We start from the raw sequence: 17,941 nt of genomic DNA, 5'->3' as shown, positions 1-17,941 counted from the left end.
TATGTGGCATGGGTTAAGTATTTTTTGTTTCAAGTTGAATATTTCTTTTTTTTTTTTTTTTTTTTTTTTCATTTTTTAAAGAATGGCATTGGGGCACAGCTGATTGAGCTGCCCCTGTGACTCCAGCATCCCATATTAATAGCAGTTCAAGTCCCAGCTGCCCCACTTCCAATCTAGCTCTTGGCTGATATGCCTGAGAAAGCAACAGTAAGTGGCACAAGTAGTCGGGCCCCTGTCACACATGGAGAGGACCTGGATGGAGTTCCTGGCTTCAGCCTAGCCTAGACCTAGCTGTTGCAGCCATTTGGGGAATGAACCAGCAGATGAAAGATCTCTCTCCTTCTCCTTCTCCCTCTTTGTCTATAACTCTGCCTTTCAAATGAAAAATAAATCTCTAAAAAAATTTTTAAAAATTATTTGAGACTCAGTCTCCACCCGGGCTCCGCCATGTTGAGTCTTGTAGGTCGTGTGGCCTCGGCGTCGGCCTCCGGGGCCTTGCGGGGACTCACCCCTTCAGCGTCCTTACCCCAAGCTCAGCTCTTACTCCGGGCCGCCCCGGCAGCGGTCCAGCCTGCTCGCGACTATGCCGCGCAAACCTCGCCGGCGCCGAAGGCAGGCCTTGCCACTGGGCGCATCGTGGCCGTCATTGGTGCCGTGGTGGACGTCCAGTTTGATGAGGGCCTGCCACCTATCCTGAACGCCCTGGAAGTGCAAGGCAGGGAGACCCGGTTGGTTTTGGAGGTGGCCCAGCATTTGGGTGAGAGCACAGTACGAACCATTGCTATGGATGGCACAGAGGGCTTGGTTAGAGGCCAGAAAGTCCTGGATTCTGGTGCGCCTATCAAAATTCCTGTTGGTCCTGAGACTTTGGGCAGAATCATGAATGTCATTGGAGAACCTATTGACGAGCGAGGTCCCATCAAAACCAAACAATTTGCTGCTATTCACGCAGAGGCTCCCGAGTTCATAGAGATGAGTGTGGAGCAGGAAATTCTGGTGACTGGCATCAAGGTTGTGGACCTGCTGGCTCCGTACGCCAAGGGTGGCAAGATTGGGCTCTTCGGTGGTGCTGGAGTTGGCAAGACAGTACTGATCATGGAGTTGATCAACAACGTTGCCAAAGCCCATGGTGGTTACTCTGTGTTTGCTGGTGTTGGTGAGAGAACCCGTGAGGGCAATAACTTATATCATGAAATGATTGAGTCTGGTGTTATCAACCTGAAGGATGCTACCTCCAAGGTAGCGCTGGTGTACGGTCAGATGAATGAACCACCTGGTGCCCGTGCCCGGGTAGCTCTGACTGGACTGACTGTGGCCGAATACTTCCGAGACCAGGAAGGTCAAGATGTACTGCTGTTTATTGATAACATCTTCCGCTTCACCCAGGCTGGCTCAGAGGTGTCTGCCTTACTGGGCAGAATCCCTTCTGCTGTGGGCTATCAGCCTACCCTGGCCACTGACATGGGTACCATGCAGGAACGCATCACCACCACCAAGAAGGGATCCATCACTTCCGTACAGGCTATCTACGTGCCTGCTGATGACTTGACCGACCCTGCCCCTGCCACTACCTTCGCCCACTTGGATGCCACCACTGTGCTGTCCCGTGCTATTGCTGAGCTGGGCATCTATCCAGCTGTGGATCCTTTAGACTCCACCTCTCGCATCATGGATCCCAATATCGTGGGCAGTGAGCATTACGACGTTGCCCGTGGAGTGCAAAAGATCCTGCAGGACTACAAATCCCTCCAGGACATCATTGCCATCCTGGGTATGGATGAACTTTCTGAGGAAGACAAGTTGACTGTGTCCCGTGCACGGAAAATACAGCGTTTCCTGTCCCAGCCATTCCAGGTTGCGGAGGTCTTCACAGGTCATATGGGGAAGCTGGTCCCCTTGAAGGAGACCATTAAAGGATTCCAGCAGATTCTGGCAGGTGAGTATGACCATCTTCCAGAGCAGGCTTTCTACATGGTGGGACCCATTGAAGAAGCTGTGGCAAAAGCTGTTAAGCTGGCCGAAGAGCATTCGTGAGGGGTCTTTGGCAAACTGCAAGCACTTACCCCGTGCTGTCCCTCTCCTTCCCTCTCCAAAATGTTTCAGTTTTCTGTGTAGGCCATGCAAGAGCCTTGATGGAAAACATTATGTTCTGTTTGAAGAATATTTAAGGTTTGCAATAAAATGTAACCCCTCAGAAAAAAAAAAATTATTTGAAAGGCAAGTGACAGAGAAAGAGAGAGAGAAAGAAAGAAAGAAATTGATCTTCTATTATGCTTGTTCACTCCCCAAATGGCTGCCATGGCCAGGGCTGGGCCAGGCTGAAACCAGGAACCAGGAACTCCATCCAGGTCTCTCATATGGTAGTATGGGCCCAAGCACTTGCACCATCTTCTGCTGTTTTCCCAGGCGCTGGAATTGGAACCAGCACTCTGAAATGGGATATCGGCGTCGCAAGTGGTGGCGTAACCCCTAAGCTACCCCATTGGCCCTGGGTTGAGTATTTCTTATCCAAAATGCTTGGGACCAGATGTCTTTCAGTTTTTGACTTTAGAATATTTGCATATGCATAATGAGATACATTGGGGGTGTAACCCAAATGTTTATAAACATGAAATTCATTTATGTTATATAATGAATGTTATATAACCTAAAGATAGTTGTATACAAAATTTTTAGTATGTATATTGATTTGTTTTGTTTCACTTTGTTTTGCATGTTTGTTTTCATTTTTTCTGAGAGAGATCCATTTGCTGATTTATTCCCTAAATGCCTGCCATAGCCAGGTTAGACCAGGCCGAGGCCAAGAGCCAGAGCTCAGGGTCACCCACGTAGGACAGGGACTCAAGCGCTGGAGCCGTGACCTGCTGCCCCCCAGGGCGTGCGTTTCCAGGAGGCTGGGTCAGAGGCAGAGGAGCCACTCAGACTTGGCACTTCCATCTGGAATGTAGGCATCCAAGCAGCGTCTTAACCACTGTGCCGAATGCTTGCCCCACTACACGTGCGTTTTGACGGTACCAGGCCACATGAGGTCAGGTGTGGATTTTCTACTTGGGGTATCCTGCTGGCACTCAAAGAGTTTCAGAGTTTTAAGCATTTCAGGTGTTCTGATTAGAGATACTCAAGCTGTACAATCAATTCCTAAATTGTTACATACCACGCAGGATTGAGTTTGCCTGGTGTATAACTTGCCTTTTCAGAGTTTTGGACTGCCCTTTAGTTTTAACAAATTCCCTATATTATGTGAATCACTTAGGAAATGTTTCCCTTTTAAGTCTCTTCATATTGCTTGTAAGAGCGAGGGTATCCAGTGTAAACTGAAACATATGTGTTTATGAATACTTCTATAACCTTGTGTGTTTTGATTACTCACAATCCCCCAAAGGACTCTTATTTGTTGTTGATAGTTATGTGGACATTTTAGCTGTTACAGTTCCAGCATTTGAGTTCAAATGAACATTTGTTGAGGGGTCCCTTTTGGTAAGCAGTGGTTGTAAAAAGAAGAGTAAGACATGGTCCATGCTCCGAAAAGCCTGTTGGTGGTGGTCAAGTTCTCGGATAATTATTTTATTTTATTTGTGCAACACTAGGATTGAGGGAACATCTGAAAGCTACTGTCTTGGAAGTTTTTCTAAAATATTTAAAAATACCTGAATCACTACAATCTGTGTGGATAAAAAAAATGATGTAAAAGTCTTAAAGAATGATTATCTAATTTTATAATATGTTCTTTTTGAAAAAACCTTTCTGACAATCAGCTTGTGTTTTATACATTTCCAACTTTTTACCTGAAGTGCTTCTTTAGTCTTTTGGAAAATATCCTACATAGTACTGGCCTCCAAACTCTCAAAGTGAATTTTTGTTGTAAGATAAATGATCTTAATGCTATAAGACTGTAAGGTACGATACACAGCCTTATTTTTTTTTCCTATAACTTCAGCAGCACTGTGTAGTCCAGTTATATACTTGAGGATGCTACATTTTGATGTCTGTGAAGTTAATATTGGTAAGCAGTCTCTACCAGCATCAGACTATATTTTAATAGATACATTTTACAGTGTATGAAAAAACTCAAATTCTAATAAAGGTTATCTAACAACACTTGTCTTATTTTTCTTATGACACATATATGGAGATATAATGAAAAACATATATAAGTAGGTAGAACATAATGTGCTCAACACTATGATATACTGTATGTTCTAGAAATTCATCAGTATTGTATATGTTGGTTTTATTTTCAACTACGTATATGTCATGTTATTAATATAATGTGAATTTAAAAATTTTTATATCATTCTGTTTAAAAAGTGACTGTTTTACTAGTCTCAGAAGCTGGAAAATAGCAATGAAAATCATACATGGTAGGAGTTAGGTCCCTTATTCTAGTATTGAATTTCCAACTTGAATACAAAGTAATTCCATGTAATAATGTGAAAGTGATAAAATAGGCTTTTGTTTTTTTAAAAAAAGATTTATTTTATTTAAAAGGCAGAGTTACAGAGAGAGATCTTCTGTCTGCTGGTTCACTCTCCAAATGGCTGCAACAGCCTGGGCTGGGCCAGACTGAAGCCAGGAGCCAGGGACTCTATCCAAGTCTCCCACATGGGTGCAGGGGCCCAAGCACTTGGGTCATCTTCCACAGCTTTCTCAGGAGCATTTGCAGGGAGATGGATGGGAAGTGGAGCAGCCAGGACTCAAACTGGTGCCCATATGGGATGCCAGTGCTGTAGGCAGCAGTTTAATCCAATATGCCACAGCGCCAGCCCCAGGTTTTAGATTTTCATCAATAGCTAAACAATTAGTGTCTATGTTTCTTTGTTTAAACTGGCTTTCTACATAGAGTACAAACCTCTGTTTTTTTTCCCTTAAGATGTAAGATGAGCTTTGGTTAGCTTAGTGGGTCAAAGCATCCAATCACCTAAAAAATAAACCTCAGAAATTTAAAATAGAAAATAACATCAGACAAGATTCTTGTTTAGGTCAATGACTAAGTAGACATTGTCAACACCTGAATTTTTTTTTTATTTACTTATTTGAGAGACGATGAAGAACTCCCATCTGCTGATTCACTCACTCCCCAAATATCCACAAGGGTTGGGGCTGAACCAGTGGGGGTGGCAATAATTCAGTTCCTTGAACTATCACTAGCGTCTGCATTAGCAGGAAGCTGCAGCCACGTATCTCTAACCCAGCTACTCTAGTGTGGCGTGCGGGTATCTTAAATATTAGGCTAAATAAATCCCAACCTGAGAGCTGGAAGGTGTATGTGGTGTTAGCAATCACTGACACAGTACTTTTATTTAGCTCAGAGAAGGAAAGCAGTTAAAGAAAACTTTCATCTTTTCCACTTGGGTTTAATTTACTCCAGGTATACCTAAGCTTTGAAATCCATGTGTTGTTGCTGCCTGTAAATGATAGGGATTCAGAATTAATAATAGCCTCATGGCGTGTCATCTGACATGTTCCTCGAAGAATCTTGTGTTACTGTACCAAAACTTTAAAAAGAGTTTGACGGGAACCTAAGAAGCCCTTAACTATAAATAGAGTGAGTTTGTTGGCTCCTTACTTGAGAGGGATAGGATGCTGCTGTTGAAGAAGTGACATAGATGCAGTTGAAACCTAAAGCTATAAATTAGTACCCAAGCCCCATTCATCTCTGAGGTGTTGTGTTACTGTTCAGCCTTAAGGTTTCTTCTGGGCCGGCGCCGCGGCTCACTAGGCTAATCCTCCACCTTGCGGTGCCGGCACACCAGGTTCTAGTCCCGGTCGGGGCGCCGGATTCTGTCCCAGTTGCCCCTCTTCCAGGCCAGCTCTCTGCTGTGGCCCGGGAAGGCAGTGGAGGATGGCCCGAGTACTTGGGCCCTGCACCCCATGGGAGACCAGGAGAAGTACCTGGCTCCTGCCATTGGATCAGTGCGGTGTGCTGGCCGCGGTGGCCATTGGAGGGTGAACCAATGGCAAAGAAAGACCTTTCTCTCTGTCTCTCTCTCTCACTGTCCACTCTGCCTGTCAAATAAATAAATAAATAAAAAGGTTTCTTCTGGGGCCTGGGAGCAGCTGTCTCGGCAGCTGTTTAGGATATTTCCATAGTGGCTTTTAGCCTCTGCCCATCCATCCCATGTGTTGTGTGTTAAGAAGCAGTTCCTGGCAGACAGAGATTGCAAGCGTGATTTGCTTAGAGTTTCAGTGTTGGGTATTTTCTCCAAGTGGAGTTGAACCCATGTCCGCCCAACATCTGATGTTGCTGCTACTCTGACTACCCTCTGCCACTTCTAAGTTCCATCCAAAATATGCTTGCTACTGTTCCATGGATCCAAGGTTGAACAAAAAAAGAAAATAATAAATAAATTTAAAAAAATTACAAAATCTTGGAAATTGATTCATAACACAGACATTTCTTGTCCTAAGACAGGTCATTTGACAACTTTTTTTTCAGTCCTCAGCTCATTATGTTGCAACCATATTTATTACCTTTAGTATGGCTTGACCTATCCATCCGCATTGCCAAAGAAATATATTTTCTCCATATTCCAAATGCATGTCCGTCATGTTGAACCAGTTGCTAAATATTTTAAAATTTTTATTTATCGGAAAGAGACAGATCTTCCATCTGCTGGTTTATTCCCCAAATTTCCACAACAACCGAAGCTGGGCCAGGCTAACCCCAGGAGCCCAGTACTCAATCCAGTCTCCCATGTTGGTGGCAGGGACCCAACCTGAGCCATCACCTACTTCCAAGTGTGCATGAGAAGGAAGCTGGAATTGGATGTACAGCTGAGACTCAAACCCAGACACTGATATTCTATGTGCACATACGAAGTGGCATGAAAAGTGAACTTTTATTTTCATAAAGTCCAAAGGATTCTTCTAGTTCTGGGCATATTTGCAGACAGACTAGCAGGAGAAAGATCTTACACTGGCTTTGGGCACCGATTCCTTCCAAGTTGGCAGAAGGAGCAGCATTCCCTTTTTGAGCTCTCTGGAAGGCCTAACCAAACTGAAAAAGAGGAAGACACTTGAATAGATGGGCTGTTTAGATGAGAAGTCCTGGAAATTTTCAGCCAGCCAGCCTGGAGCTGAATGTCGTGATGAGCAGAAAAGGATAATCTGTTTCTAAGGATTTATTTTTTTATTTGAAAGACAAAGTGAGAGAGCATTAATTCACTGGTTCACTCCTCAGATGGCCATAAAGGCTGGGGCTAGTCCAGGCCAAAGCCAGGGGACTGCATCTGGGTCTTCCATGTGGGTGAAGGGGCCCAAGCACTTGAGTCAACTTTCCCAGGCCACTAGCAGAGACCTGGATTGGAAGCGGAGCAGCTGGGACTCAAACCAGTGCCCATATAGGATGCTGGCGTCACAGGTGGAGGCTTAGCCTACTATGCCACAGTGCCGGCCCCATAGCCGCCTTTTTCTTTCTTTCTTTCTTTTTTTTTTTTTTAACATCATGTTACTTTTTTTTTTTTAAAGATTTATTCATTTATTTGAAAGTCAGAGTTACACAGAGAGAGAAGAGAGAGAGAGAGAGAGAGAGAGAGAGAGAGAGAGGTCTTCATCCGCTGGTTCACTTCCCCAAATGGCCGCAATGGCCGGGGCTACACCAATCCGAAGCCAGGAGCCAGGAGCCTCCTCCAGGTCTCCCACATGAGTGCAAGTGCCCAAGGACTTGGGCCATCTTCTACTACTTTCCAAGGCCATAGCAGTGAGCTGGACAGGAAGTGGAGCATCTGGGTCTCGAACTGGCGCCCATATGGAATGCCAGTGCTTCAGACCAGGGCGTTAACCCACTGTGCCACAGTGCCGGCCCCAAAGAAAAAAAAAATTCATTTTTCAAATTAGAATAAAGTATACCCCTATGTATGAAAAAATACAATGATATTATTTGCTATTGATGACACATGAAGTTAACATTGAAATGAAAACAACATTATGATGCATAGCATTCACTTTATTAAAGTGAGTTGAAAATCAGACAGTGCTGTTTGGGTAAGTTTGGTGGGGGTTGACCTATAAAGTGTATATGATATAAATAACTGTTTGTAAATGATACACCAAATCAGAAGCCTCTCCTTTACCCCATGACCTGACATCAGCTCCAGTGCCCATCCTTCAGCCCGGCTCTATATGACAGCCATCTCCTGATTCAAAGAAAACACTGGTATTCACTGAGTACAAAAGCAGCCATCCAGGGATGCCTTCTTGGTTCGTTTGCTTTTTGGTGTTCTTTCTCTCTTGAGAAACCATGAATTTCTCATTTTAATAAGTTATGCATTAAAAAAATGTTCCTACAAGAGAAATTAGTCTCTTCCCAATTTCCTTCGGGGGGAAATCACATTGCTAAGAAAGGACTTGACTTTGAGTGAGGACACCTAGAGGCTCATGAAGCGGTGATTACCAAACAGGGGACACCGAAGCACAAGTTTTCTAGCCTAGTGTCTCTATGACAGAACCAACGAAATGCATTCATGTACCCTCGTCTTCAGTTTCTCTACAAGAGAAATTTCCACCAAAGTCAGGAGCAATCGCACCAATCTAGAGTTTTCCTTGAGAAGAGGTGGAAACCTTGTGAACTGCATTAACGTAAGTAAAAATAATGTGAGTATTATTACTGCCTTTTGTTCAACACCAGGGGTTGCATAAAAAAAATAGGTAAGAGGCTATGAACTGGAGCATGAGTTTCTGTCAGAGGGGATTAAGGTGCATGTGGGTTCCATAGACATGAACTTCAAGTGCTCCCCCAATCCCACCTAGTCCGAAAGACATGCACTCCCGTCAAGGAATTGTTCATATGGACAAGCAGCGAGGGTCTACAAGAGGTTGGACTACAGTGTCCTCAACACCGGTAGTGTGGTTTTCCAGTGGATCTGGGTAACAACTAACATGACTGCTACAGTCTCATATTCCTGCAGCACCTAGTAGAATTAGGTGTATACAGTAGATGCCTAATAAGTACAATTAAACTGGTAAGTGTCTTATCAGCATAGCTTTGGAAAGCTGGAGAAGGGACAGTGAAACGATGGGTGTTACTGAGAACTTGTTTACCATAGCCTGCAATTCTTTTTCATAACACAAGTATTCCGTAGTGCATACCATGGAGAACAGGAAACGTACAGAATCACAGGCATCTATGAGAAAATAGACCAGTATATTAAATTGAATAGAATGTATGCAGCTGGGAAAATGATCCTGGAGTATTTATCAATGGCGTGGGTGTCGATCCTCATGCTCACGTAGCTGCTTCTCTGGCTTTTCCTCTGCGGAGAGCTCCTCTCCGAGGCCAGGGTCAGCTGCACCATCATCCTGTCCGGCTTCTCTCCATTGTCTGGCACGAAGCTGCTCAGGTCGTTCACTTCAACATCGCTGTAGCTGCCATCCAGCATCACAGCCCGGGGCTGAGGGAGCCCACAGGTGCAAGGGAGCTGCGAACACAGCAAACACACACAAGGGGGGCAAGCTCAGCAGCGGCTCTTGGAAGTCTGGGTGAGAGGGTGTTGCCTTCTCCGAGGTCCTTTTGTTCCCAGTTTGGGTAGGAAGGTAGGAAAATGATGGCGGTGTACCGTAAACATTCTAAAATTGCACATACCTGTTTTTGTTGAAATAAAGTCTGCAGGTGGACTCTCAGGAAACATCACAGTGTCATACCAGAGACCAACCAGATTGTTCATAATTACATTAGCAGGGAGCTGGATGCAAGTGGAGGAGCCAGGACTCAAACCAGTGCTCATATGGGATGCCAGTCACAGGGGGCAGCTTACCCTGCCGCACCACGTTGCCAGCCCCTAGTGATTGCATTAACTATCTGTTTTTCATGAGACCATAAAGTGATAAGTGCCCTTAGAATAGATGTTTATAGATCACATTATCACAAGTGGGTATGAGATGGAGGTAGGAATTGGAAAGCTGTGCAATTGTGGGAATAATTCCAACTGTAAGGTTGGAGTTTTCCGGAGGTGATAACCACCGGGCTGCAGTCTGGAGGAAGAAAAGAAAGCCTGGCGGGAAGACAGATAACCCAGAAATGATGGGGGCTGCAAAATGGCCGAGAACGTCCCTAGAATGAGGGAGTTCTCCCCAGAAGGCGTCTTTATTATGCCTCCAGGTTCATAAACAATTTCCTCCACCAGCTTGGACTGTCATTTATCCTTCTCCTAGGACATGACCATGATTTAAGGGCGCATGCTTTGGTTAAGTTGGCTTGGCAGCTCCTGGTGTATGGTTAGCTGCCCAAAAGTGTGGCAAGGATAGAAAGATGTAGTCCAGGGCGGATGTCACACTGTCTGGGCCTATATTGTTTTGTTTGCCTTTCACCCCAACCCTGTAAAGTAGCACAGCACTGACCAGGGCTGACCTGCCCAGGTCTCTGGGCTCGCCCCGCCCCCCAGCACGTGGTAGAGTCACCTTCTCCCGTAGCTTCCGCTCCTTCCGCTCCTGCACCGTGGTCAGGTAGTTGACGGCCGCGTACTCCAGCACCGAGAGGAACACAAACACGAAGCTGACCCAGAGGTAGATGTCCACGGCCTTGATGTAGGACACGCGCGGCATGGAGGCGTTCACGCCCGTGATGATGGTGGACATGGTCAGCACCGTCGTGATGCCTGCAACCAACGCGGGTGAGGAATAAGCATTTTCCGGTCTTTCCCCAAACACCGCAGGGCTCAGTGTCCTGGCTTCTCTGTCCTGACTGCCCCCTCAGCCTAGAATGGCTGCAGTCCTGAGCAGCTGTCAATGCATTCTTCGGGATTGAGCTGTTCTGAAGCTTTTCCTGTCCCTCTCTCCCCTTCCCTCACTGTATATCATGTGTACCTCTCACAGCATTTATCACTCACAGCAGCATCTATCACTCTATGCTTTTTGTTTGTTTGTTTGTTTGTTTGTTTTGACAGGCAGAGTGGACAGTGAGAGAGACAGAGAGAAAGGTCTCCCTTTGCGGTTGGTTCACCCTCCAATGGCCACCACGGCCGGCGCACTGTGCGATCCGAAGCCAGGAGCCAGGTGCTTCTCCTGGTCTCCCATGGGGTGCAGGGCCCAAGCACCTGGGCCATCCTCCACTGCACTCCCTGGCCACAGCAGAGAGCTGGCCTGGAAGAGGGGCAACCAGGACGGAATCCGGCGCCCCAACCGAGACTAGAACCCGGTGTGCCGGCGCCGCAGGCAGAGGATTAGCCTAGTGAGCCTCAGTGCCGGCCATTCTATGCTTTTGCATAGAACCCAGAGATTTGGCATGAAGACATTTATTTCAATTCAAGTGTTTATTTATTTATTAAGATTCACTTTTTTTTTTTGAAAGGCAGAGAGAGAGAGAGAGAGAGAGAGAGAGAGATCAGGGATCTCCCATCTGCTGATTCACTCCCTCAAATGCCCACAACAGTTGAGATTGGATGAGGCCAAGGAGGGGAATCAGGAATTCAGTTCAGGTCTCCCACATGGGTAGTAGGGCCCCAAGTGCTTGAGCCATCATCTGCTGCCTCCCAAGGTGCACATTAGCAGGAAGCTGGATCAGATAAGGAGGACTCGAACCCAGGCCCTCTGACAGGCAATACGGGCAATCTCAAGTGGTGTCTTAACCACTAGGCCAGATGCCTACACCTCAAATATTTTCAAATAGGGAAACTGATGGCATGGGAGTTCTGACACAGTGAGTTAAGCCACTACTTGTGGTGTCCACATCCTGTATCAGAGTCCTGGTCCAAGTCTTAGCTACTCTGCTTCCTATCCAACTCCTTGTTAATGGGCCTGGGAAGCAGTAGGTGATGGCTTATGTACTTGGGTTCCTGCCACCCCTATAGGAGAACCAGATGGAATTCCTGGCTCCTTGGCTTCAGCCTGGCCCAGCTCCAGCTACTGCAGATAATTGGGGAGTGAACCAGCAGATGGAAGAATTTTCTCCTCTTTATCTCCTTCCCTCCCTCCCACTGTCACTCTTTCAAATAAATAAATCTTTTATAAAAAGAGAGGAAAATGTGCATATGAGTATAAACAGGTATGTTTCTCATAAATACTGCTCCATCCAAAGGAAATGAGGGGCTGGCGCTATGGCGTAGTGGGTAAAACCACTGCCTGAAGTGCCGGCATCCCATATGGTGCTGGTTCGAGCCCCTGCTGCTCCACTTCCAATCCAGTTTTCTGCTATGGCCGCCCAAGTGCTTGGGCCCCTGCACCTGCACGGGAGACCTGGAAGAAGCTCCTGGCTCCTGCCTTTGGATCAGCTCAGCTCCAGCTGCTGCGGCTATTTGGGGAGTGAGCCAGCAGATGGAAGACCTCTCTCTCTCTGTCTCTGTCTCTGCCTCTCTGTAACTCTGCTTTTCAAATAATAAATAAATAAATAAAATTTTTTTAAAAAAGGGAAATGAGTGCACACAGTTTATTTCAATATCTGTGCCCTTTTTTGCTGTTGTCGGGTTCTGTCATCCTGGGCCTGTATCATCACCTGGCCAGGCACGTGCTGCAGCCACCCCTCCACCGGACCCGGCTGCCCATTCAGCAGTGTTGCACCTGAGGACCCAGAGGTCAGTTTCACCAAGGATGGTGCTGCTAACTTCACTTGCAGGAGACTTCAAACCAGAATGTATATCTATTTAGCACAGAAACTGTTCATACTACAAAATAACTGTAAGAGGACAGGGCATCTGTCCATGGAAGTGTGCCCGGATTTCAAATTAAGCTCAGAACATTTGCTTGGCAAACATCAGATCGCAGGGGATTGGGGTCATGCTAAGGGCCAGCTCCAACCCAATTTCACTAAAGCCTGGCAGGTCACTCTCCGTTACAGTCCACCGAATGGTAGGAGCAAGGGTGGGGTGTTTGATGAGGTGAGTACAATGCTTAGATGAGAAAGAGAGTTGATAGGAATAGCCATAAATGCATGCTTATAGATGAGCGAGTCTCAGAATTGAGTATGAATGCAATTACTGGGAGAGTTTAATAAAAGTACGGCTTCATAGTCTGATTCTATAATTGTATATGAAACCCAAGACTCTTCTGTTTTTATAATTTCCCTCAGAGGCTCTATCATGAAGATGCCTTGGGCCCCTTCTGAGAAATCCTGCTATAACATGCAATTCACCATGCAGGGGAGTACAGAAAGCCCCTGGAGACCATGGCAGCCACCCAAGAACAGGGATCCAACAACGCTAAAGGTGCACGGTGGGAACAGGCACCTGTGGGTACCTGGGGACACTTCTGCTACACAGATCCTTTTCTGTTTTTTAAAAAAGTGTTTATTTGGAAGGCAGAGTTACAGAGAGACAGAGACAGAGACAGAGAGAGAGAGAATTTTCAATCTTCCATATTCTGGTTCACTCCCCAAATTGCCAGGGATGGGTGAGGCCTAAGCCAAGAGCCTGGAATTCCATTTGGGTCTCTCACATGAGTATGGGGGCCCTAGCACTTGGGCCATCTTCTACTGTGTTCCTAGGCTGCATTAGCAGGGAACTGGATCAGAAGTGGAACAGCTGGGACTGCAGTTATGGCAGTTTAACCCACCATGCCATAATGTTGATCCTTTAGATTCTTAATTATGGGACTCTACCTATGAATAAATAAGTTTTTCTAAGTTATGCCAAAAGTGGCATAGGACTAGTTTGCAAGGCATAGTCCTTGTTTTTGCAGATACTTGCAAGGTGCACTTGAGATGTTCCTTACCCAAGGGAACTCTGGCAGGCACAGCTCTGCGGTCAATCCAGAAAGATACCCAGGACAGCATGACCATCAGGGTGGCCGGGAAATAGGTTTGGAGCAAGAAGAAGAAGATGTGGCGCCGCAAGGTGAAGTTGATGTACAGACGGTTGTACCAGCCTGGGGGACACAGGAGGAAAAGATAGCACACATCGCCATAGCTACGCAGCTCCCTCATAAAGCAGATTGACTCAGGGGTTCATAAATGCCCTAGACACTCCACTGGAACATTACCTACCCGTGTAAGGTGGAAGTGATAAAAACAATGGGACAGTAACCCACACCACCTCGGGGAACCCAGCTCAAAGAATCGTTGGCCCCTGTCTCACACAGAGGAACCCTCTGAGAACATCATGTATGCCCCGGGACTCCAAACAAAGTCTAGAGACCAGCAGCCTCCCCACCGCCCGGGAACTACTTGGAAATGCAGATGCTCGGGTCACAGCAGGTCACAGACCTGCTCAATCAGAACCCCCATTTAACAATATTCCCCACGGGATCTGAATGCATGCCAACACTGGACTTAAATAACCCCACTCTGGATTTCTCTATGAGAGGAAGTGTGTTTTAAGTTAGAACATAAAGCTGAACACCACACTATGTTTTGAAACTGAATGACTGATCTCAGGTCCAACTATGCTGGTTAGCTCTGCCCTTGTGATTTTACAAGGGAAAACAAGTATGCAGGAGGAATTGAAGGGAAAGGGAGGATGATGGAAAGAAAAGAAAAAGGTAAGAAAAACATGAGAAACCTGGGGCTGAACATAAAAGGTCAACTTGGCCACACGAAGTCAGAAATTTGGCATCCTGGGACAGGTCTCTAAGTGCCAGCAGAAGATTGTGAAGGGACTGTGTCTCCCAATGAACCAAGACTCGTGGGTGATGGATACAGAAGTGCTGGACAAGGCAAGGGGTGATGGAGGCTGACTGTGGCTGTAACACAGGAGGCTGCCAGGAGGAAGGCCATGGAGCATGCCCCCAGGCAACAGGGGTGGCAGAACCTTGGTTCAAAAAGTTGCAACCATGTCCCCAGGGGAACAACCTGTGGCTCCTGCTCAGAGGCTTGGCAGAGGGTCATAATGACGGATTATGCAGGCAGGGTAGCAAGAGGGGACTGGAGGAGAGTGGGGCACCCCCGAGGGGCTGGCTGGAGCAGGGAGAACATGAATGGGAAACAACAGACTGAACTTGAGCTTGTTTCTTGCTGTAGAGGAGGGTTTCCTGGTGACCCTATCAGGATCAAAATGCCAGCTTAGGGGCTGGCATTGTGGTTCTGTCAAATAACAGTACTCGTGTGACTTATGTTTGAGTCGTTAGTGACACTTTCCAGGTTCCCACTTCTGATGCACTGCTGGTGTCAAAAGAGCATCGCCATCCCATGTTTGCCATCTACTTGACTTCGCCTAGGATTCCAGATACAAGTGACACAAGCTCTGCTCACCCAAGTCACACCTTCTCTAAAGCAGAGGGTGAACCACCATGGCCAAGCCAAAACCCCACCCACCCAAGTCACGCCTTCTCTGAAATGGAGGGTGAGCCACCACGGCCAGGCTGAACCCCGCCCACAGGCTCACCTGTGCTGCTGTAGAAGGCCAGCTTCGTGGTGGTGTGGAATTCCTGAATGAGGAACTGGGACAGCGAGATCCGCTCGTCTGTCTTTAAGGAGTCGTTGCCTTTCTTCCAGTACAGCATGAGGTCGTCTTCCGTGTAGGCATCTGAAAGATGGGAGCCGGCATCAGACACAGGGTCGGGGAAGCACAGGCCTATCTGTGTCAGGAAAAACTACATGTCCTGATTTCCCACGCACACTACTGGGCTTGCGTGGGAATAAACAAATTGCAGTCTAAACAAAATCCACAAAGATGAATCTAATTCTCCCCGGTCTTCCAAAAGTTATCAGAGCAGAGCTCTCTAGCTTCAGTGCTCATTAATTCTTGCAAAAAAGGCTAACCCTTTTGTGTGGTGCAGCAATTAAGTTGCCACTTTTGATGCCCCCATCCCATGTGAGAGGGACTGGGTTCCAGTCTCAGCTGTTCTGCTTCTGATCCAGTGTCTTGCTAATATGCACTGTGACAGGCAGCAGATAGCTCAAGTCCTTGGAACCCTGCTTGCCCACATGGGAGACTTGGATGGGGTTTCAGGTTCCTAGCCTTTTTTAAAAAAAAATAAATTTATTTTATTTATTTGAGAGGCAGAGCTACAGGCAGAGAGGGAGAGACGGAGAAAGAGTGCTTCCATCTGCTGGCCCTCTCTCCAAATGACCACAATGGCTGGAGCTGGGCCGTCCCGAAGCCAGGAGCCAGGAGCTTCCTCCAGGTCTCCCACGTGGGTGTAGGAATCCAGCACTTGGGCCATCTTCCACTGCCTTCCCAGGCCACTAGCAGGGGTCTGGATTGGAAGTGGAGCAGCTGGGACTTGAACTCTCAATTGCACCTGAGAGTCTCGACCATCACGCCAAATTCACAGTGTCAGCTCTCTAGGGCGTTTGTTGCCAAACTTATTTTTACCAGAAAATCCTGTCTTCAGTGAAAACTGCATTTATGAGAGTAATAAACAGGTGAAAGGGAGTGGATGTTTGACACAGCAGCTGACACCACTTGGGATGCTCACATCCCATGCTGGCGTGCCTAGGCCCAAGTCCTTGCCCTTGCTCTTCTTCCTATTCCAGCTTCCTGGTAATGCACACTCTGGGAAGCAGCAGGTGACAGCTCAAGTACTGCGGTCCCTGTCACCCACGTGGGAGACCTGGCCTGAGTTCTAGGCTCCTGGATTCAGCCTGGCCCAACCCCAGCTGTTTTAGGCATTTGGGGGGAAAGCCAGCAGATGGAAGATCATGTGTGTGTGTGCGTCTGTTCTTCAAATAATTTCTTAAAAGATTTATTTTTTTGAAAGGCAGAATTTACAGAGAGGGAAAGGGAAAAAGAGAAAGAGAGAGAGAGATCTTCTGTCCACTGGTTCACTCCCCTGATGGCCACAAAGGTCAGGCAGGGCCAGGCTGAAACCAGGAGCTAGGAGCTTCATCCAGGTCTCCCACCTCAGGACAGGGGCCCAAATACTTGGGCCATCTTCCACTGCTTTCCCATGTGCATTAGTAGGGTGCTAGACTGGAAGTGGAGTAGCTGGGATTTGAACCAGCAGCATACAGGATGCCAGCATCACAGGCGGCAGCTTTACCCCATATGCCACAGTGCCAGCCCCCAAATAATATTTTTCAATTTAATCAGTTAAGAAGAAAACAGATTTGAAAATGAGCCCCTACAAGGGACTGTGTATGTGCCAGGCCAAGGACTTGGAGGGAACCTACATTGTTAAAAGGGCTAAGGCCCTCTCCTCTGCCTCCCCAAGCAGTTGCCCCGGGGAATGCTGGGAAAATCCAGATTCCACAGAACAAAGATAAAAACCCTTGCACAGGGGATCAAAAAGATGGATTATGAGGACCGAGGTTTTAGTTACGGATTTGCTCCTGAGTTTTACAATTACCCTGGACCTATCGTCAATCTAAAAAATCACCTTAAAAGCGCAGTCATGAGCGAGGCATGCATACCCATCCTGCCACTGAGCTTTGGGGTGTTTAGAATTACAGAGGAGCCGCGTGCAGCCACCCGGGTGCAAGTCTACTCACAGCTCTCGATTTCAAGCGAGCACGTCTGTGTGTCCAGAGGGAATCGGCTGAAGTCCATGTTGCACATGGCGGTCACCGTAACCCTGCAAACAAAAAGACACAATCCGTGTTCTCAGAGTCTACAAGGGACCAGCGGAAAATGATCAAAGAATAAAGCTTCTGCTTCCGTGCAGTAGGATAAATGCCTCCTTCTTATAATTCATGATCAATATATCAGGAATTAGGAAAGTAGCTCATGAGGGCCACCGCCAGTGGAGTACTCTTAGGTGTGTCAGTGTGAGGCAAACAGTGCGTCCCTGCTAACTTATGACATTCATTTTAAAGAAGGAGTAGTCTTGCTGATGCTGTGGCGTAGCTGGTAAAGCCACCACCTACAGTGCCGGCATCCCATACGGGCACCAGTTCGAGACCTGGCTGCTCCACTTCTGATCCAGCTCTCTGCTATGGCTTAGGAAAGCAGTAGAAGATGGCCCAAGTCCTTGGATCCCTGCACCCAAGTGGAAGTCCTGGAAGAAGCTCCTGGCTCCTGGCTTCGGATCGGCGCAGCTCCAGCCATTGCAGCCAATTGGGGGAGTGAATCAGCAGATGGAAGACCTCTCTCTCTCTGCCTCTCCTCTCTTTGTGTAACTCTGACTTTCAAATAAATAA

The 17,941-nt window shown here is 47.0% G+C and overlaps 1 protein-coding gene and 1 pseudogene across 2 annotated transcripts in view; one reads left to right on the top strand and one right to left on the bottom strand.

The window, feature by feature from the left end:
• Positions 1-415: 415 nt before the first annotated feature.
• Positions 416-2,206, top strand: LOC149126559 (ATP synthase F(1) complex catalytic subunit beta, mitochondrial pseudogene; annotated as a pseudogene). Its single transcript, XR_016233856.1, has one exon. The product of XR_016233856.1 is annotated as an ATP synthase F(1) complex catalytic subunit beta, mitochondrial pseudogene (transcript).
• GABRR1 (gamma-aminobutyric acid type A receptor subunit rho1) overlaps positions 1,856-17,941 on the bottom strand; it is a 41,644-nt gene continuing 25,558 nt past the window's right edge. Inside the window, exons 6-10 of the mRNA XM_008263203.5 lie at positions 17,294-17,376; positions 15,246-15,386; positions 13,639-13,791; positions 10,396-10,592; positions 1,856-9,416 (exon numbers count right to left, since the gene is read on the bottom strand). Of these exons, the coding sequence (XP_008261425.1) occupies positions 9,123-9,416; positions 10,396-10,592; positions 13,639-13,791; positions 15,246-15,386; positions 17,294-17,376 (868 nt within the window). The 3' untranslated portion in view covers positions 1,856-9,122. The remainder of the gene's footprint in view (positions 9,417-10,395; positions 10,593-13,638; positions 13,792-15,245; positions 15,387-17,293; positions 17,377-17,941) is intronic.

The sequence above is a fragment of the Oryctolagus cuniculus genome, chromosome 5, assembly GCF_051225735.1.
Source record: "Oryctolagus cuniculus isolate XC-2025 breed Fujian yellow rabbit chromosome 5, ASM5122573v1, whole genome shotgun sequence".
NCBI classification, from domain to species: domain Eukaryota; kingdom Metazoa; phylum Chordata; class Mammalia; order Lagomorpha; family Leporidae; genus Oryctolagus; species Oryctolagus cuniculus.
The sequence above is the reverse complement of the archived record's forward strand: the minus strand, read 5'-3'. Positions and strand labels throughout refer to the sequence as shown.